Source organism: Siphateles boraxobius, unplaced genomic scaffold (assembly GCF_051911475.1).
Source record: "Siphateles boraxobius isolate OS27281-9 unplaced genomic scaffold, OSU_SipBor_1 12, whole genome shotgun sequence".
Classification (NCBI taxonomy): domain Eukaryota; kingdom Metazoa; phylum Chordata; class Actinopteri; order Cypriniformes; family Leuciscidae; genus Siphateles; species Siphateles boraxobius.
The window spans coordinates 33,671,698-33,693,014 of NW_027508722.1; the positions used below are offsets into that span (position 1 = coordinate 33,671,698).

General features: G+C 39.1%; 1 protein-coding gene and 1 long non-coding RNA gene across 5 annotated transcripts in view; one reads left to right on the forward strand and one right to left on the reverse strand.

Moving 5' to 3' along the window:
* LOC143726116 (uncharacterized) overlaps nt 1-21,317 on the forward strand; it is a 70,001-nt gene that overhangs the window by 13,609 nt on the left and 35,075 nt on the right. For all 3 annotated transcript variants that reach the window (XR_013198385.1, XR_013198384.1, XR_013198387.1), the window contains exons 2-5: nt 527-636; nt 8,814-8,954; nt 18,657-18,969; nt 19,159-19,222. This is a non-coding gene — a long non-coding RNA (uncharacterized LOC143726116). The remainder of the gene's footprint in view (nt 1-526; nt 637-8,813; nt 8,955-18,656; nt 18,970-19,158; nt 19,223-21,317) is intronic.
* LOC143725923 (myosin-7-like) lies at nt 498-18,943 on the reverse strand. 2 transcript variants are annotated; one of them, XM_077218773.1, is made up of 39 exons: nt 18,560-18,943; nt 13,132-13,164; nt 12,696-12,905; nt 12,473-12,616; nt 12,237-12,393; nt 12,128-12,155; nt 11,925-12,033; nt 11,483-11,575; nt 11,313-11,376; nt 11,125-11,223; nt 10,938-11,041; nt 10,433-10,571; nt 10,219-10,337; nt 9,914-10,063; nt 9,643-9,813; nt 9,241-9,550; nt 9,076-9,155; nt 8,791-8,996; nt 7,860-7,983; nt 7,640-7,776; nt 7,303-7,558; nt 6,959-7,201; nt 6,701-6,877; nt 6,471-6,616; nt 5,937-6,027; nt 5,451-5,840; nt 5,236-5,362; nt 5,031-5,149; nt 4,729-4,925; nt 4,390-4,573; nt 4,105-4,270; nt 3,901-4,025; nt 3,410-3,718; nt 3,112-3,315; nt 2,719-3,015; nt 2,520-2,624; nt 2,287-2,382; nt 2,056-2,190; nt 498-603 (listed from the first exon to the last, which is right to left on the reverse strand). In XM_077218773.1, the coding sequence occupies exons 3-39, from the start codon at nt 12,891-12,893 to the stop codon at nt 583-585; spliced, it is 5,820 nt and encodes a 1,939-aa protein (XP_077074888.1). In that variant the 5' UTR covers nt 12,894-12,905; nt 13,132-13,164; nt 18,560-18,943; the 3' UTR covers nt 498-582. The 2 variants fall into 2 exon arrangements, with proteins under 2 accessions (XP_077074888.1, XP_077074878.1); XM_077218763.1 differs by lacking the exon at nt 18,560-18,943 and adding an exon at nt 13,261-13,389.

Genomic DNA, 21,317 nt, shown 5'->3' on the forward strand with positions numbered 1-21,317 from the left:
TATTCCTATATTGACTGTAATTCAAATGATAATTCACATTCACCATAGAGATGTAATGGTCTATCTTGGCTATTATTATATGATACTTGAATTTTTTACTGCTCTGCCAAAACTGAATAAATCTAATTTAATGGCTTTGATTGAGGCATTATAATAGATCCATGTCTACTTTAAATCATAATGCCATAATTTTATTTTATTCCCTGAGGATGAGCTGTGTCAAAAAATACATTGTAATTGTCAGTGGCTTACAGCTTAAGCTGCATTATGTGGTTTGTATTAGTTTGGTAAAACTGGTAAACCCACTGTATCTTTGTATGGTTGACCTTACTTCAAATGACATTTTAAGAACATTTCGAGATCAGATCTTAGACTAGACAGGCTGGACTGTGGCACATAGAGTACTTTCAGGCAACTGATTTTCTGTTGTGTTCATGATCATGGTGGGATATTGCAATGTCTAGATTGTTAAAAAAAAGACAAAAGAAGATGAGGTATTCATTTTCATGTCTGGTTTATTCTACAGAACTACAGAGGAGATTGTCACAGCAATCAATGTTTAGAGAGATCCATCTAGTATTTTCACTCCTCATCAGCCCCCTTCTGTTAGGAAGAAAAAGGAAAAAAATGTTAACGGTAAGCTGTTCAAAATGGCCTAAACTCTACACCGCTAATCAGTATTGATTGTATTTTTTTTTTTCAGTAGCCACACTTGTTAAATATCAAAATGCATTTCATTACGTGTAGTTGTCTAAACTATTCATATCCTAAAGTGCATGATCATATCCTGATTGATCATATGTATCAATCTCTGATCTCTTCTTGTTCTGTTGATGTTCATGCCGCAAAATCTTCATATTTCCACAACAAGATCAACAGCGCTTCTAACACGAATACTTTTCAAGCCATTCAACTCTCTCCTCTGTCTGTTTCGAAACTGTGAATCATCAGATCCTTCTGTCCACTCTCTCATCACTGGGCATCACAGGAACTCCTCTCCACTGGTTTAAATCCTATCTCACAGTTTTCCTTCAGAGTCCCATGGAGAGGCGAGGTATCCAAAGCACATCAACTGACCACAGGGGTTCCTCAGGATTCAGTTCTCGGACAAAGACAGTGTGATCATGCAGGTTTGCACTGGACAACATCAGGAAGATCAGGCCTTTCCTAACTTAGCATGCAACACACATCGCCTTTCCTAACTGAGCATGCAACACAACTTCTCTTCCAGGCCCTGGTGATTTCTAGCCTTGATTACTGAAATTCTCTTCTGGCAGGACTTCAATCATGTGCAACTAAACCTCTACAAATTATTCAGAATGCTGCAGCTCATCTTGTCTTCAAAGAGCCCAAAAGAGCTCACGTCACTCCTCTCCTCATCTCTCTGCACTGGCAACCACTCGCTGCTCGCAACAAGTTTAAGGCATTGACCCTTGTTTAAAGATCTACCACAGGCTCAGCTCCCTCCTACTTTAACTCGTTCCTACGAGTCTACATCCCTACCAGAAGCCTATGATCGGTCAATGAGCAACGGCTCGTGGGACTATCACAGAGAGCCACAAAATCACCCTCCAGAACATTCTCATTCATGGTTCTTTCCTGGTGGAATGATCTCCCCATCCTCATCCGGAATGCAGAATCCCAAACTTTCTAAAGACAACTGAAAACTCATCTCTTCCGTGAGCACTTAACCTCTTAAAAAAAAAACTTTCCTTTTCCTTTAATCCTCCCTTGTCTGGTTTATGCTACTCTGAGCAATTGTTTTTGCCTCTTCATTATGACTCGCTTGCTAAATGTAATGTAATGACTAAATGTAAAGTCACTAAAAAGTGCCAATCTAGAGTTGACCTATCAAGTCGACTCAACTGTGACTATTTACTTGTGGCTTTTCTGAGTTTTTGTGTGTGTGTGTGTGTGTGTGTGTGTGTGTGTGTGTGTGTGTGTGTGTGTGTGTGTGTGTGTGTGTGTGTGTGTGTGTGTGTGTGTGTGTGTGTGTGTGTGTGTGTGTGTGTGTGTGTGTGTGAAAAATCAGTTGTTTTAAGTGCCTACTCTTACCTTGGATCCTGTATCACGGCTCTTGGCTCTCAGCTTGTTGACCTGAGATTCAGCAATATCAGCTCTCTCCTCTGCCTCATCCAGCTCATGCTGTATCTTTCGGAACTTGCCCAGATTGGAATTGGATTGTTCTTCCTAAAGATTACACACAACAGCATTTGTGAAAATCAAAAGATGCAATTACTACAGAAGTTGTATCATATGATGGCACCAGTGGGGAAAAATACTCACCGCCTCCTCAGCAGATCTCTTGTAGGATTTGACCTTCAGCTGGAGTTTGTCCACCAGATCCTGTAGGCGAGCCAGATTCTTTCGGTCTTCCTCAGTCTATGCAAAGCAGAAAATGTTATTAGTATATGCAATATAAATGTAAATACTGTAATACAGCACTTTATGTATTTTCAACAAATAACATGATCAAATCAACCAGGGGAAAAATTGTTAGTAGGCAACATTTTTCCTACCTGGTAGGTCAGCTCCTTGATGCGTCTCTCATATTTACGAATCCCCTTGACCGAGTCACTGGCCTTTCTCTGTTCTATCTCCACCTCACTTTCCAGCTCTCTCACCTAACAGATGTGTAACAATTTTAGTATAAAAGTTTAAAATATTAAAATAAGCATTTTTACAGAAAACACTGTATACTTGTTTCTAAAAACTTACCCTGGCCTCCAGTTTCTGGACCTGCTTCTTGCCTCCCTTCATGGCGATCTGCTCAGCCTCATCCAGACGGTGCTGCAGGTCCTTGATGGTCTGGTCCATGTTCTTCTTCATGCGCTCCAGATGAGCACTGGTGTCCTGCTCCTTCTTCAGCTCCTCTGCCATCATGGCAGCATCAGTGATGGCCTTCTTGGCTTTTTCCTCAGCATTCCTGCACTCCTGCACTGCCTCCTCAACCTCAGTCTGAAGCTGAGTATTATCTCCCTCCAGCTTCTTCTTCTGATTCAGCAAGCTGGTATTCTGAACATAGACAGTGTTGACATTCATATAGTCTTTTGATTATATTGTTTACTGAGAGGCTTTATTTTGCATAGTATTAGTACAGATGTGTCATACCTGAGAATGCAGGAGCTGAACTCTCTCACTGACATCTAGCAGTTCCTGCTCAGCCAGTTTCCTTCCTCTCTCAGTTTGTTCCAGCATGGATCTCAGCTCATCCAGTTCAGCCTGCAGCAGATTGTTGCGTCTCTCCACAATGGCGAAGTTCTCTTTGAGATCATCATTACTACGGAGAGCATCATCTAGTTGCAGTTGGGCATCCTGTATAGTACAAGTTGTTCAAATGAAAAGACTGAATAACTATGTTGGATTTCACCAAAGCATCATAAAATCTTGATTTGAAGATTCGTCATACTTTGAGATGTCCATGAAGACCCTTGAGTTGCTTCTGGGCTTCTGATGCCTGTCTGTTAGCCTGGCTGAGCTGAATCTCCATCTCATTGAGGTCTCCCTCCATCTTCTTCTTCAGTCTGAGAGCTTCATTCCTGCTGCGAGTCTCTGATTCCAGTGAGCTTTGCAGGGTATCCACCACTCTCTGCTGGTTCCTCTTGGCCTGCTCCATCTCTTCATCTTTCTCCGTCAGCTTACGTTCAATATCAGCTTTGACCTGATTGAACTCCAGCTGAGCTCTAAGTATCTTGCCTTCCTCGTGTTCAAGGGAACCCTATGAAGAGTAAAATGGGTGTTTGTTATAATCAAGTTTTTGTTTAGCCCTGTGTTTTGGAGTGGGAAGTGACCTTCCTTAAAATAATCTGGAATGATCAATTGCTTAAACAACAGCTTGATTTAAATCAAAGAGTTGTCAAATTAATAAGAATTTTGTGGAAAATGGTTATGTTCTTTTACCTCAGCCTCTTCAAGAGCAGTTTGTATCTCTTGTTTCTCCTGCTCCAGTTGTTTTCGTAGTTTCTCCAGCTCATGAATATTCTTCCCACTCTCACCGAGTTGCTCAGTGAGGTCAGAAATTTCCTCTGGGCAATAGAAATAACATTAGAGCTCACAAATACAAGCAATTAAAGAAATGGTTTGGAGTTGTAAAACCATTCTTACCTTGGAGATTCTTGTTCTCCCTCTTCATGCTCTCCAGGTGGTCCAACGACTCCTCATACGAGTTTTTCAATTTAAAGAGTTCAGTGCTCAGAGATCTAGCTTCTTTTTGAGCACTTTCCAGTTCAGTTTGGGACTCCTCATACTTCTGCTTCCACTCAGCCAGGACCTGGTTAAATTTAACAAGGCCAATTGGTCAATGAGAGCAGTGCAGTTTTATGGTATTTTGTTTTGTTAATGTATGGCTATTTTTTCCAGCTAATGACAAAATATACTTTCTCTCCTTACTTTATCAAAGTTTCTTTGCTTCTTGTCCAGAGCAGCAGCAGCAGCATTGGATCTCTCCACATCCACCATGAGATCTTCAATCTCATTCTGCAGCCTGTGCTTGGTCTTCTCCAGAGAGGAGCATTTAGCATTAACAGCTTCCACAGCTTCTTCTGCATCTTGCAGACGCTGAGTCAGCTTTTTCCTGTAATAATCAAAATTCAAAATATAGTGAACATCAGAAGCATTATTCATTAAACCGTATTTAAATGTGTTTAATAGGCCTCAAACTATAGCAGAAAATTTTGAAAAGTGTCTAATCACTAAAGATATAACTTTTAAATATTGTTTGTTTCTTACTTTGCTTCCTCCAGCTCCTCAGTCCTCTGGATGGCATCAGTTTCATACTTGGTTCTCCACTGAGCCACTTCAGAGTTTGCCTTGGACATACCACGCTGTAGCTCAGCCTTGGCTTCTTGCTCCTCTTCATATTGCTCCCTCAGCAGATCAGCATCATGACGAGCAGACTGAACTGCATGGGCCAGGGCATTCTTAGCCTGAAGACAAACAAAAACAAACAAATATTTGCGGCAAGTTGATTACAATAATGAATTTGGATGTCTTTAGCAAACATTTTAGACATTGAAGGAGATTTTGAAAACCTTGATTTCTTCTTCGAGCTGTCTCTTGAGGTCTTCAATTTGCTGAGTGTTGGATTGTTTTCCTCTGGTTAACTGAGTCACCAGGGAGTCTTTCTCCTCAAGCTGTCTGGCAAGTTCACCTAAAATTAAATATTAAAAATATTGACTTTTTTCCAATTATCATTATGGTACAGTTTGGTAACATAACAATATTTTGTGCTCTTACCATTTTCAGTTTGTAGTTTGGCTTTTTGCATGGTGAAATCATTGATAGTGCGCTGACCTTCCTCAGCCTTGGTTCTGTACTCACTCATCTGGTCTTCCAGAGTTCTGCACATTTTCTCCAGGTTTGTCTGGAGGATAAATTGTATCGTAGTTGATTGCTTTCTTTGACTGACAACACATACGTTATAGACTCTCACCATTATTTCTCTCGCTCACCTTTGCCTTGGCAACCTGCTCCATGTTGGAGACCACATCGTCCAGTTCCAGTCTGAGTTCACTCTTCTCTTTCTCCAGCTTCTGCTTCACTCTCTGGAGATTGTCAATCTGCTCCCCCAGATCAGCCACACTGTCTGCATGTTTCTTCCTCAGTGTAGCCGCAGTGGACTCATGTTGCAGAGTGGACTCTTCAAGGTCTCTGCGCAGTTTCTGGAACTCAGCTTCACGTTTCTTGTTCATCTCAATCTGGGCAGCAGTGGCTCCACCAGCCTCCTCCAACCTCTCACTGATGTCCTCCAGTTCTCTGGACAGATCAGCTCTCTGTTTCTCAACTTTAGCACGAGCAGCTCTCTCAGCCTCTAGCTCTTCCTCAAGCTCTTCAATTCGGGCCTGGTAATGTGCATAAATTCAAAATTAAGTTTAAAATTCCTAACTAATCTATCTTATTAAGACATATATAATATTCACATATTATTAAGAGTTTACCTGCAACTCTTTCAGTTTTTTCTGGAGTTGGGACTCCAAAGCTTGTCCATCTTCAATCTTGCTATTGAGCTGGCTTATTTCAAAGTCTTTTCTGCCAAGTAAACAGGATGACACATGAATGATTACATGCATAATCAAATGAAAATATCGGGTTACACTTTACAATAGGATTCCACTTGTTAACATAATGAATTGAACAACATTAACTAACAATGAGCAATACATTTGTTACAGTATTTATTAAACTTTGTTAACAATAATTAATAAAAATAAAATATTTTTGTAATTAGCTCAGGCCCATTTAATAAGTTTAATGCAGTATTAACGTAAATTTTATTTTAATTTTAAATTGTATTTTAATAGTGTAACTACATGTTTAAATTTACATAAACTAAGATTAATACATGCTTAGAAGTAGTTTTCATTATTAGTTTATTAAATTATGTAGTTAAAGTCAAATGGATCCTTGTTTTAAAGTGTTACCAAATATTTTTTAATATTAAAATTGTATTTTTTAAATATAAAATATATTACTTCTTTAGCCGCTCCTCCGTCTGCTGCTTATCATTTTCCAAATCCATCACATTCTCTTGAGTTAACTTCAAGTCACCCTCAAGCTTTCTTTTAGCTCTCTCAAGATCCATGCGAATTTTCTTTTCTTGTTCCAAAGAACCTTCAAGCTAAATGTCATGCAAAGAAAAATAAAAAATAATTGAATAATTACTTTAAATGTTTCTCATTTTAATTATAGTGTTGAATCTTACATCATCCACTTGTTGCTCCAACTTGGCTTTGGCTTTGGTGAGTGTGTTGACTTTGTCTTCCTCACTCTGGAGGTCATCCAGCGTTTGCTGATGGGCCTCCTGAAGAGCTTTCTTCTCCTTGGTCAGCTTAGCAATAATCTCATCCAAAGCTGCCATCTCTTCTATCATGTTTTTAACCTGTAGAAATGTGTTATTGTATCAAGGGACTCTTAACTCACCATTCTTGCATCAATAACAGATTAATTGTTGAAAACTGACCTTGTTCTCAGTGGCATGTTTCTCTTTCTCTACTTTGGCCAGAGTGAGCTCAAGATCATCAATGTCCTTCTTGAGCTCAGAACATTCATCCTCCAGCTTTCGTTTCTTTGCAGTCAGCTCAGCATTCATTTCATCTTCATCCTCCAGCCTCTCAGTTATTTCTTTGACTTTGGCCTCAAGCTGGATCTTGCTCTTGATCAGACCCTCACATCTCTCCTCAGCATCTGCAAGATTATCTTGCTCCTATCAATATGAGAAAAAAATAATAATTGAATTTTTTTTTGAAAACTTCCTTCTTGTTTGAAATGTGAAAAGTGCAGAGTTGTAGTTCCATGTGAACTTACAGACTGTGCTAAAAGCTGCAGGTCATTCTTCTCTTGGAGAAGAGAAACCATCTTTTCCTCAAGCTCCTTTCTGCGAGCTTCAGATTTGGCATAAGCCTCTTTCAGCTTGGTGAATTCCTCCTTCATGTTGGCCATTTCTTTCTCGGACTCTGCACTTTTCAGCAGAGGCTTGATCTTGAAGTAGAGCTTCATCCAGGGCCAATTCTTGACACCCATGAAAGCACGTACGTTCCACTGGATCACCAACAGAGCATCTCTGTAGATATTAAATAAGAATGTTCAGTCTTGCATTTTAAATGTAACTTGTAGAATATGTTAGAAAATGCTAAAATCTAACCTTCTTTCCACAATTTTCTGGAATTCTTCTCTTGATAGAAAACCACGAGACATGGACTGAATTCCAGTTATAATAAGTGCAAGACGGTCATCTCGCATTTCTTCAAGAGCACCCAGAAGACCAGCCTTAAAAAACACCTGAATAGTAAAGAATTTTGGGTCAAAAAGGATGACAGTGGAAAAGTGGCTTTGGAAAAAGTTAAATGTTAATATAAAAATACCTTTGTATGTCCTAACTTGTACTGGTTGTGATCGATGTCCAGAGAGCCCAGAAGTTTTTCTGCACCCTTCTTGTTATCAATGAACTGCCCCTCAGGGATAGCAGCAGGATTTAGGATGCGGTATCTAAACACACACACACAAAGACACATTAACTATTGTTTTATATGTATTTATTTTTATTTCTAGCAAATGCTTAATTGTGCAAAGATATTGTTAAAATGATGCAACTTGCAATAACTTAAAATGTATACATAAAGTTATTTTGTAAGACATTACAGCCATTTGGTTTCATACCAGCTTCCAGAAGAGATCAGATGTGTTCCAACAGACTCAAAACACATCTGTTTAGCTCTTCATTTACTGAATGAGCGCTGTGCCACTGTACGTCCGACTGATTGCATTTTATGTTATCTGTGTATCATCTTTTTATTTTTATAATTCTTTTTTTATACTGCAACTGTAAACTTTAAATGATCCTTGTTTTTTTGTTTTGTTTGGGCTGTCTGGTTGGATGTGTTGAGAAAATTGGGAAGAGAGACAGTGAGTTTACGCATGTACTCAGACGTAAGTGTGGGACACCAGGTACTTGGATGCAGGCTGGTGTATTACCGAAAGCAGACGGTTGGGGATAACTCCACTCCATTAAGGGGTCGGAGGTACACTGTAAGCCATCAGAGGCAGAAGGTATTAGAATACTCCACCCTATTGATGGGTAGGAAGGTCACTAGGAAGCAGGGAGTTGCTATTAGTGTGTCTCACAAACCGAAGATCTCTGACTCTTCCATTTAAACAGGGGAGCCCTGTTTCCTGATTCGGGCATGATATTTTCTTAATATTTTAATTTATTTTCTATGTAAAGTACTTTTAATTACCATTGTGTATGAAATATCCTCTATAAATAAACTTGCCTTGCCTTGCCTTCATACTAACCGTTGTTTGAAATCTCCATACAGGATCCTGTTGGGGAATCCCTTTCTGCAGATCCTGATGCCCTCCAGCACACCGTTACAGCGCAGCTGGTGCATGACCAGAGGATTCTCCATCGCCCCAGGAGTCTTGCTCTCATTGGGGATGATGCAGCGCACAAAATGTGGGTGAGTTGACCTTAAGTTGGTCATCAGCTTGTTCAAGTTCTCCTGTTGGTAGACCACAGAGGATTTAGATTAATATGCAATAAAACCTTGTGAGACAATATAGTGTTATAATATTCCTTACCCTATGAAGGGCTGACACCGTCTGGAAGGAAGAACCCTTCTTTTTGCTACCTTTAGCAGCCTTTCCTCCAGAATCCGTAGCTGTGAAATCAATTATTTTTGTTATTATTAAACAGTAAAAATAGTGCTTATTATATTTTCATGTCACACGTCAGTGTGTACTTACCTGAGTCATCAGTAGCGAAATTAGCAAACAGAACAGACAACAACTTTAGAGTTGACTTCTGGAAATACCCTACAACCGTCTCATTGAGAGGGTCTTTGTTCTTCACTAGCCAGTTTGAAATGTTGTAGTCCACAGTGCCAGCGTAGTGAACGAGGGCAAAATGGGCCTCTGGTTTTCCCTTGACAATCCTAGGCTTCTGGAAGTTTGGATTTTTCCCCAAATGGTTGTCATAAAGCTTAGCTTTAAATGTTGCATCACTGGCTTTGGGGAACATGCACTCCTCTTCAAGGATGGACATGATACCCATGGGCTACAATGACAGTGACACAGTTAACAAGAGTTAAAACTGAAAAATATGATTTTTACCTTCACAGTATAATTATCAACATAGTATTCACCCACCTTCTCAATAAGCTCAATACAAGCCTGCAAGTCCATGCCAAAGTCAATGAACACCCACTCAATGCCCTCCTTCTTGTATTCCTCTTGCTCCAGCACAAACATGTGGTGGTTGAAAAACTGTTGCAACTTCTCATTAGTGAAGTTGATGCAGAGCTGCTCAAAGGTGTTGGACTGCAGGTGGAATATATTGTTTAATCACAGTGGTCAAACAGGTCACACTTCTTGTTGAATTTGTTCTATGAATAAAAATATGCAGTTGATTTCAGCTTACATCAAAGATCTCAAATCCAGCAATGTCCAGCACACCAATGAAGTACTGGCGAGGCTGTTTGGTTTCCAGGGATTGGTTGATTCTCACAACCATCCAGAGGAACATCTTCTCATACACTGACTTTGCCAGAGCACCAATAGAGTAGTACACCTAATAAAGAAAAGATTGAATTTAGCAGAATTTGACATTGCAAACTAGAAAGCGATTTTTCAGATACTTGAAAGAATTTGTTTGTATGTCTTGGAAACTGAACCTATGATGCTGACAACTCTAATGCCCATTAGTTTATTATTTTCATTCATTACCTGCTGGACATTCTGTCCCTTGGTGACCCACTCATTTCCTACTTTGACTCTTGGGTGGAGCAAACCCTTGATTAAGTCAGCCGAATTTAGGCCCATCAGATATGAGATTTTGTCAGCTTCTACATGTTAAAAAAGAATACAGAGCTATGACTCTATATACAACATTTCTTAGAGTTTTTTCCTTTATGAAGCTGAGATTCCAAGTTATACTGACCCTCAGTCCCATCAGCCTCGGCCTGTTCCTCTCTTTGCTTTTGTTTGAACTTCATGTTGCCAAAGTGCATTACGGAACCAGTCAGCTTGTAGATGCTGTTCTGCTCCTCTTGGGTGAAGCCCAACACATCGAACGCTTCCTACAGAAAATGTACAGAGCATGTAAAATTGTATGGCAAATGTTTCATATTCTTCTTTTTGGCAAGTACATAAGAAGTCTTTCTTTTTAAAGAATAGACTGGCCAAGATAATCAGTTATTGACTTAATTTCTTCTGTGGAAGACAAAGGAAAAACAATGGTTATTTTCCTCACACAATCACATTGCTTCAGAAAAACAAGTTGAGTGGAACTTTGATGGTGCTTTTTCATACTTATTGACAGCCCCTGATCATTATATGCTTTTATTGTATGGAAACGCATCAACACATTTTCAATTGGTGTTCCACAGCAGAAACGCAGTCTTGTTCTTGTATTGTGAACTGCCTATGTTTTAACAAACACCCACATCAGTGGCTATCAGCTCGTCACCGTCATCAATAGATGCCACTTGTGTTTCTCCTTGGGAGATAAAGGCGTAGTCATAGGGGTTGTTGGTGATGAGCAGCATCTCTGAGGAAAAATGGGAACATAGTTCAGAAAATACTCTTCTAATTAGAGAAGGCAATGTTAATAGATATGATGGGTAATTTTACCCAGCAGTTCTGGTCTTCTCTGGGACAGAATCTGATAGAAGATGTGGTAGTCTCTCTCAGCCTTGAGCTGAAAAGTGACACGAGACTTCTCCAGCAGATCTAAATGATTTGATAAATAGATGAATATCAAAACAGTTACACATTTCATCAATGTGTGATTTGTTGGAATGATGTTGGGCAGTACTTACAAGTCTCAATGTCAGCAGAAGCTAACTTTCCACTGTGGCCAAAATGGATACGGATAAATTTACCCTGTAAATAAAGCAATACATCATATAATACATAACATGCTCATATAACATATCATGGAAACCAATACAGTATAGAATAATATAACACCAATGTGAACCCCACTTACAAATCTGGAGGAGTTGTCATTTCTGATGGTCTTGGCGTTACCAAAAGCCTCAAGAGCTGGATTACACTGGATGATTTGATCCTCCAGAGTACCCTGAGAATCATATTTTAGCAAAAGGTGTATAAAACGTTTGATGTACCTACTTTTCAGTTAACAGCCATGCATATTTTCAGACGCTATGTAGTCTTGTAATAATAATAATAATAATAATACATAGAGAACCTAAGTCACAGTAGAAAACTAATTGGGAAAACAAAAATGTTTTTTGTTTACATGTTAATGCATTGCAATATGGTAAGTAAGGGATTATCAAATTATGACAATTTGTGACTTCAATATTTAAGAAACGAAGACCATTAATTTAGTAATATTTTTTTATGCTATGTTATTTGGAAGGTATATTCATTCATCTATAATAAGCCATTTTTGGGGAATTAAGCACCTTTTTCTCCATTGATGGATCCTTCTTTCCAGTTGATGCTGCTGCAATGCTCGCAAAGTACTGGATTACTTTTTTAGTGTTCACAGTCTTTCCAGCACCGGATTCTCCGCTTAAGGTTAAAACGGTTATTAAAATATAGCATTGAAAGAAAATATTGGTGAAAGGAGGAATATTATGCTACTGCATTAATATGTATTACATACGTGATCAGGACAGACTGGTTTTCTCTGTCTGTGAGAAAATAAAACATAAGAAACTAAGCATTTGAAATTGCATTAGAAATCAACAAAAAATAACAGGTCAGATCATCACCTGACAGCATGTACTGGTAGGCATTGTCTGAGATGGAGAAGATGTGTGGAGGGGCCTCATTTCGTTTCTTTCCTCTATAGGCATTGACGACTTCCTGGTTGTACACTGGCAAAAACTTGTAGGGGTTCACAGTGACACAGAAGAGCCCAGAGTAGGTCTGTAATAGATTCACAGAAGGTTTAGATTTGCTCATGCAAGATAAAGAGAACATGTGAGTCTTCTAAGACTCGACTCACGTAAATCATCCAGGCTGCGTAACGCTCTTTGAGGTTAAACAGCACAGCGGGCTCATGCAGGAAGGTGAACATCACCATGTCCTCAATTTTATCAAACTTTGGCGGGTTCTGGGGGTGAACATCAACCTCCTTCACAGTTACTGTCTGTGGATAACAAAAATGTTTTGACAGTCACAATGTACATCTGTCTACAATCTACAAGAATATAGAGATTGGATCTTACCTTCCCGAATTCAGTTTCAGCAGTGACTTTGTCACCGTCTCTACTGATGATGGAGGCTTTGACAAACTCAACCTCAGGGTCGACCACAAAGCATTCTTTCTTCATGTCAAAGGGGCGAGTTTGGGCCTCCAGACGCTCCTTGTCTGACTTTCGTAAGAACGGGGCAGCTGCCCCGAACTCTGACATCACATCCACCATCTTTCAGTCAGACTGAGGCATAGATGACAAAATTCTCAGAACTTGTAAAACTAGTTTATACTAGTTTAAAACAATTAAAAAATCTATTGTAAAAATTAAATTAAATTTATAAATATAAAATATTTATTGGTATTTCAACAGAAATTATTGCATTCAAAAAGAAAATATTGCATAAACATACATATTCTATAACATACAATATACACATTGTGTTGACCTTTATAAAAGCCTGCCTTACCAGATGAAATCCAAACCCAAGAAAATCCAAGTCCTTTCAATAAAACAAGAAACATCATTATTGAGAAGTCATCTTATTCTATTGTTCAGTCCTCATGAACAATTTAATCTAAATTATGTGTGCTCTTACCTTTAGATGACACAATGATGTGAGCTTGCAATATTGTGCTGTAACTTATCTCTTTATATAGAGGCACAATGAGTGTGACGTTGACCATCTGTATTTGGTCCGGGTCACTTGTGTGTGTAGCTCTTTTTGGGTGCCTGAAAAAATCTTTGTGTGAGTCACAGTGGTATAGCATGTGGAAATTGTAGCGCTACAAGATCAGAAAGGATCTAAATCACAATGGTGCTATTTTTGTCCCATATGTATGTCTTCTTTTTTAAAGATATCAGATCTTTACCAAAGTGTTTTATACTGACTGACTGTACACCTCAACTTTCATATTTTATAGTTAGTTTCATAGGCCAAATTCACAACATGTCTGTTTGTTTGTTTGTCTGTTTGTTTGTTTTTATGTACGTAAAAAATTATAGCGGTAGAGACTCTTGTATATATAATTTATCTGAACCATAGTTGAACATTCACATAATCCTTTTTAAATAAAATTGCTTAATTGACCGTTAAATTCCAGCAATAATGCACTATGATGCTTTTCTTAAACTGTGTCATTTTCTGTCCTCAAAGAGAGACCAGCATGGACTGGGAATTTCACAGGTTTATCTTTGTGCTCAAGGATCAAGACAAGGTAACAATGCTTCGCGAACAAGACGGCTGTCACAGAACTGTAAAATTGTCAGTAGACAGCTGTAACGGGAACAATGAATATCTGCACTTGCGACCTTTTGTTCTTGCCTTATGCAGAGACAGCTGCAACTCTAGCTTGTTCTTTTGTGTTGCTATGACCTTTCTTGATTTCCCAATGCTATATCCATCATATGTGTTTAACAAGTTCATTATCGGTCATTCAAATGAACAACAGCTTCATTCATGTTCATCCATGTACAAACCCATTCTTTCTTTAAAAAGCTTTTCCGGCTTTAATAAGATTTCCAAAACAAATGCATGGATTGGATTCTGTAGGATACAAAATGTAATTTGTATGTTTACAGAAGTTAATATAATCTGAATACATTACATCAGTGTTACTTTTTCTGTGCATCAGTTAACACGAAGATGCTTATAATTATTCCTTCTTAACAGATAGAACATGGCGAGCAGGTCAAACTAACCATATTAGCCCCAGATCTGTTTCTAAACACCGTTAATGTATTGTCAGCTCTACAGCATTGATTTTTTGGGCAGCAGTGTGAGCCATCACTCAAGACCTTTTGTGAGGTTTCTAACCTGCCATGACCTCTCGTCCCTCAGTTGTTCTGCACCCTCTCAACAAGCACCTTACTTAGTCTTATCACTTGGCCAATCTATTCTAGTCCCCTCATCCTTTACAGAGCCTCATTCTGACCTGTCTATTTAACCTTGTTTATCAAAACTCATGAGCAAGAATGGAAGAAATGGGGGCAACCTTATGTCTAATAAAGTTTGTAATCTGAGCTTCCTTTTGTTACTGGGTGCACTAGAGTGGTTTTGCATCTGTTGGGTTAAATGTGAATCCATTGCGTCTCTACTTCCTGTCTTCTGCTTCAGCAGCTAGTTTTGCTACAAAAAATTTGATTTAAATGCTGGAGTAGGTATAATTCTTAAGCATTAAACAATGGCACATTGATTAAACGCAACAGTGGCAAGGAAACATTTCTTGATGGAATTATCCAGTCTATATGATTTTTTTTATAGTTTCATTGAGATAAACAGTGTGGTTAAAAACAAGATTATTATAGTTAACTATAACTATACTATAACTATAACATTACTTGAAATTAACATTTACTGAAATAAAAGTAAAAGTTGCCAGCCAAGGAAACATGTCTTATTTTAATTTAGTTTAACTTGATGTATTAAAATAAAAATGAATATAAACTTTTAAAAAAGACTAAAACTTTAACTAACAGGTTTTCCACGCTTCTTGAAAGAACGTCGATTCAAGGACTGGAAAGTACGTGAAAACAAACATAGGTCCTTGAAAGTTCTTGATTTAAATTTGAACTATGTTTTGTGGTGCTATTACAAAAAAATTGGCCTTTATGCTCTGTCAAATCCAGAACAAAACAGCTCTACTTATTGGGGAGGGAAAAAAGCGTATAGATAGTGAAATTACATTTTCAGCACATCTGTCATTTTTGTTCAGACCAAAGGGCCGGTCATTCCTTGGACTTTGATTCATTTATACGCTTGCAAATCGCCTGACCGCGAGCTCATGCAAAAAGCTTTGCATTCCGCTGCATTCCAAGGTTCAAGTTTGGTGAACTCTGATATGCGAATTCGCAATCACATGAAGAGGTGTGACCAGTAGAAGATCGATACATGACAGCATGACCTCTTGGCTTAATTAAAAGAACAATATTTTTTCAGTAGAATGTATGACTATTTCTTATATGTTGAATTCATGTTTATAAAAACGATGCTGCAGAGCGTAACATTATATCTCGTACCTTGTCCAACGAAATTTCACATGCTCAAAATCTAGCATGGCCATGGATTAATACGAAGATCGACCACAATTTTTACACAGCTTGTTGTAAATGTTAACTGGCGGATCGATAAGAAGCTAATGTGCTTTTAAAAAATCTAGAAAAATAAGGCATCTAGAATTTTATGTATAATCTTATTCTAAATGAATGTGTATAATCACTTATAATTTTGATTTCTTCCTTTTTTTTAAAAAGTTTAAAGGTTTTTATAAATATTTTTATAAAAATTGTTTTTGTCAAACCCCCCGCTCCCCCCCACACCCCAACAGTAACCTAGACATTCCCTTTCTGTCAGTCACATTCGAAATTATGTCGACTGACATTAGGGTTCCCTCAGGAAAGTGCCGCAACCACTGAACTGTGTTACGAGTGTTGGCGATGCAGATGCTAGCAAGCTGTAGCATGCCTATTGGCAACTTTTCTCACTAAGTTGTAACCTACCAAGCACCCCATGTAAGCCAAAAAATCCTCCATACCTGACCGGATGGAATGGACAGGATTTACCATGGAGATTGTCGTTAGCATTCAAAGAACTGCACGAGAATTGGTGCAGGAACTGCGCAAGGCGACTGCGACCAAGGTCACAGCGTGGGCCCTCGGCTAGACGATGTCCACCTTGGTGGCCCTGGAATGACATATCTGGCTGAACCTTGCAGAGATGCGGGATGCAGACTAAGTGCACTTTCTCAACACCCCCATCTCGCAAGGTGGCCTCTTCTGCTACACTGTCCAGGACTTTGCCCAGCAGTTTTTGGCAGTCCAAAAGCAGACAGAGGCTCTAAAACACATCTTGCCCCGGTGTGATACCACCGCCACCAGGTCACAGAGGGCTAGCCCCCAGTCTGCTTGTTAATGGCCAGATGCCAACCCGTCTTTCTCAATGTCGAGCCTCTCGCAGGAAGGTGACACAGCCCGTCCCTCAGGCTAACGTGAAACCCTCCATGCGCCCATCGAAGCGGCCCTGAGACGTGCGACCCAGAGATGAAGGGAGCTGCTCTGAACAAAGAGGTAGGGATCACACCACACCAAAAGGGCCGGACGGAATATCTTTTGTTTCATTTAAAAGACTTTGTTTCTGTTCCACACAAATTCTCAAAAAAAGATCAGTTTCCGCATTCTCTGTACCAATCTGGGCATGGTCTGGCAGTGAGCGACGCCTCGCTTCCTCACTCCCAGCCTCGACCCCCCCCCCGTCAACTCTGAATCTGACTCCGCCTGAGCTGCCACCCCAGAAGGAACAAACTCGGCAGAGTCTTCCTCAACAGCCCAGTCACCGATTCAGCTATCAACATCTGGTCCTAGCCCAGAGTCCCAAATGACACGCTGGGTCTGCCATGAGGGGCACCCGTGCCATCATCCGGGAGCTCGACAGCACTGGAGTAGTTGGAGGTCTGTTAGGACTAGCCTTGCGGAAAGCTCTGCACAGGAACCGGGCTGGGTAACAACAGAGGGACCTTTACCCTTTACGAGGAAGGAGAGTCGCGATTGCAGTGTCATCATGGTCATTTTCTCGCAATCAGGACATGAACCATCTACAAACACTGATGAAGCATGCCCAGACATGCAAGACAGCGATCATAACAGTCAGATGAGGCCAGGAAAGGACCGCATCCAGAAACCAGTGGACAGAAAGGCATCTTTAAAAAGACGCTGGCCATCTGTGCTTGGTCTTTTAGGGAAATCTGCTCTTTTATGCTGTGTAAGTCATCATTCTTTGGTTTAGGATGTTTCCATAAACACATTTTATTAGTGCAGGTCTTAAAAGCCTTAATGTATTCTTTTTAAATCCTTACATGTACTATGTACAGGTGATTAACAAATTGTGTTGAATATTTTACCTTGTGTCACAGGTTGTTTTGGGTTTTGGTTCATGTTACATGTCAGTCATGTTTCCTGTCTTGTCATGTGATTCCCTGGCCCTGTGTGTGTTTCTGCCATGTGTTCTCATTGGTTCATTGTTTCATTGTGCACAGGTGTGTCTTGTTCAGTCATTAGTCTTGTGTAATTAAGCCCTCATGTTTGCCATGTGTCTTTGTCAACTATTGTTTGTGTAACTACTGTTGAATGAGTTCTATGCCATGCCTTTGTTTTTGTGTTTAGTTTATGTTGAATAAACTGCACTTAATGGTTCGTCAAGCTCCCCTCCAGGGGAATGATTACAACTTGTCCATATCTTTTCATTTAATTGCAAAATGTATGTATATAACATTATCTCTATGTGTTAATTAAGGAATGATTCATAAAAAAAGAAAACTAAAACCAGTGTGAAATACATTTTAAAAGGAATAAAAAAGCTGCAAAATGCATCTCTCATTCAAACTCTCTCTCGTATAGCTTGACGTATAGCCCCATTAATGCTTCAAAGCACTGAATGAGTCTGTTGAAGTGCTTGAAGTCTGTTGCTGTCCCTCAGAGAGCTGACCGAGGGGCCATACCCTTCAAGTTGTTTTGTTTACTTGGCATTGTTTCTTTTACTTTAGCCCTGAGGACAAAGATAACCTGTTAAATCCCTTTGAGTGCCTCTGTGATAGAAGAAATCAGATAGTATGTAGGACATGTCTCCTCTGTAGACGTCCATCAGTTACATGACCTATTATATGAACTAATACCTCCTCTATTCCATGCTTGAGATATTGTTGAACCACCTTGAACTTTCAAAAGCTATGGCTACCTCTCATTGAACAATGTAATGCACAAATTGGCTCAAATTTATCACATTGCCTGTATGTCTAAGGTAAATGGTCATTAGGTATATATAAGTTCATTCTGCCTGTTTGTTTTTCTTATTAACAAGTCTTGAAGGTTAAAAAAAGTGAAATTATTTGTGGCATGTTGCTTACATGGTTTTAGTGGTTTGCACAAGTGCCTAATTAATTCCTTCACACTGGATTAACAGGAGATCTGGAGAACCTTCACATCCTTTCTCTTTTCCTTTAGCCGCCAGGTCCATCTCTTGCTATGACGAGTTGGAACATTCCTATCCACACTCTTCCCTGAGGCGGAGACGGTTCATTTTCAGCTGTTTAGGCCCTTTGTCGTCTCAGCTCATCAAAGGGTCAATAACTTGAACCATTGTACGTCATGACCATTGAGCAGGCTATTAATGGAGACTAAGGGGGGTCTGTTTGATTTACTTGGACAAGTGTCCAATGGACGTCACATGATGCTTTTGCTCCTTTGATTGAGTTGCTTGTCATTTCTTCTTTATCCCTTGTTCGAGCCAGCTGGATCATGGAGACAGAGAATACAGGTATTAATATTTGCATGATGTGGAGATGATGTACCCTTATCTATCTATTTATCTATCTATCTGAATTTGATTGTTCTCCACAAGAACACATTATGTGCTACCATTAGGCAAATTAGCATGACTTTTGACCTCTGCTCTACAAATGTTTCTTTTTCCCTCACTCTCTTGTCCCTGGTTCTTCTATCTCAGCCACACACAAACCCTGTGCTCCCTGCAGGAGAAGATCCAACACATCTCTGAAGCACACATGAAGGTAATGCAAAACAATGCTTTTTCTTTTTGATTTTTAGTTGCTCAGAGTGTTGTAATTGACTGGAAAACTATTTTAAATACCACATTTCATAAATATTGAATTAAACTCATAGTTATAATATGTGAGAACCATTACAGTTTTTCTCAACCGCTTTTTTTTTTCTCTCAATCACGAAATGTAGTTACTCACCCAAAACGTTTAAAGTTTTTAATGTTTGTGTTTATCTGGTTTTTAATATGCTTTAAAGGGATAGTTCACCCAAAAATGAAAATTCGGTCAGTATTTATTCACCCTCATGTTGTTCCAACCCCGTAAGACCTTTGTTCATCTTCGGAACACGAATTAAGATATTTTTGATGAAATCTGAGAGCTGGATCACTCCTCCATAGGCTCCTTCAGGGATTGAACTTGCCGGCCTCAAAAAGTTATTAAAGACATCGTTAAAATAGTCCAAGCGACTGCAGTGGCTCAATCTTAAGTTTATCAAGCGACGAGAATACTTTTTGTACGCAAAAACAAACATAAATAACGACTTTATTTCAACTATTCATTTCTCTATGGGCCTCGAGTCAGTTAAACTAGTGTAATTACGTAATTAGTCACACGTAGGCTCACTATTGGCCGACGCTGGTCATGTGTCTGATGCGTGTGATGTACAACAACAGAAGCGTACGCTGTTACACTAGTGAACTGACTCGAGGCCCACAGAGAAGGAAATGAATTGTTGAAATAAAGTTGTTATTTTAGTTGTTTTTTTGCGCACAAAAAGTGTTCTCGTCGCTTTATAAACCTAAGATTGAGCCACTGTAGTCACTTGGACTATTTTAACGATGTCTTTAAAAACTTTTCGGGGCCTGCAAGTTCAATCCCTGAAGAAGCCTATGGAGGAGTGATCCAGCTCTCAGATTTCATCAAAAATATCTTAATTCGTGTTCCGAAGACGAACAAACGTCTTACGGGGTTGGAACAACATGAGGGTGAGTAAATACTGACAGAATTTTCATTTTTGGGTGAACTATCCCTTTAAGACAAACCATGTGCAAATTCATAAGTCAACACCATTGTTGAGAATTTTCTCCTTAAAACTGCAGTAAATCAAAGACAGTCTCAAAAACGCAGTTTGAAATCGCTGGTGTTTCTGAAGTCACAAACTAGCTTGTAACCAATCAGGTCTACATGCGGGGCGGACTTTAGCATAGCATTAACTGCGAAGCAGGGGGTCTCAAGAGAAGCCATGTCATCTCTGTATATTTTTCTGTTGATATGAAAAATTGTGTACATTTAGCAATATCAGTATGTATGTCATGTATATTACAATGTTATGATGAACTATATGTCTTTCTTTACCGACATTCTAAGTTGTTCAAAGTGTTTCTAAGGATGCTGAGTTTTAGAAGGCTGGTGGCAAACAGGAATATGGTTTGTGTAACATTAGCAACACATTATTAGCTGTTTGATAATGTAGTCAATCGAAAGGCTAATCGCGTTAATTACCATTACATGTCCGACTTTGTCCGAAAATACTGGTAATATATGGTACCTTCATGGGTTAAGGTTAGGTTAAGGTGTATGTTCAGGGTTAGTAACTAGTTATAACCCAGTTATTGTAATTGCTATAATAATTACATAGTATGTAGATGCAGAAAAGGACTGTAAAATAAGGGGGCAAAAGGAATGGTCAATAGTGTAATAATAAGTGAATATAATAGAGACTGACATGCATACATTAAGATCAAAGTCAGTTGTATAATGGAAAGCTGTACCGTGTTCTCCGGAGTATTTTTCATAAACATCAGGATATTGAGAGATTTATTGCATGTTATACTTTCATATACACTGACATTTCTCATTTGTTACTGTAAGTGTAATTACTAACACTTTACAATAAGGTTTAGTTCATTTATGAATTTGTTTATGCATTAGGTAACATGCACTAACAATGAACAATGGTTTTACAGCATAGGAAAACGTCTCAGGTTACGTATGTAACCCTGGTTCCCTGAGAGGGAACGAGACGCTGCGTTGAGACGCGGTTCGGAACGCTCTGCGTGATTGCGTCGTGAAGCACGTGTATAATCAGTCCAATGGAAGAACG

Excerpts from the sequence above, each read along its gene's own strand:
- LOC143725923 (XM_077218773.1), bottom strand. The coding sequence starts at position 12,893 with ATGGTGGATGTGATGTCAGAGTTCGGGGCAGCTGCCCCGTTCTTACGA. Across the intron at positions 12,394-12,472 it reads ACGCAGCCTGGATGATTTAC|ACCTACTCTGGGCTCTTCTG; the intron begins GTGAGTCGAGTC and ends AATCTATTACAG. Across the intron at positions 5,150-5,235 it reads CAAACTACAAACTGAAAATG|GTGAACTTGCCAGACAGCTT; the intron begins GTAAGAGCACAA and ends ATTTAATTTTAG.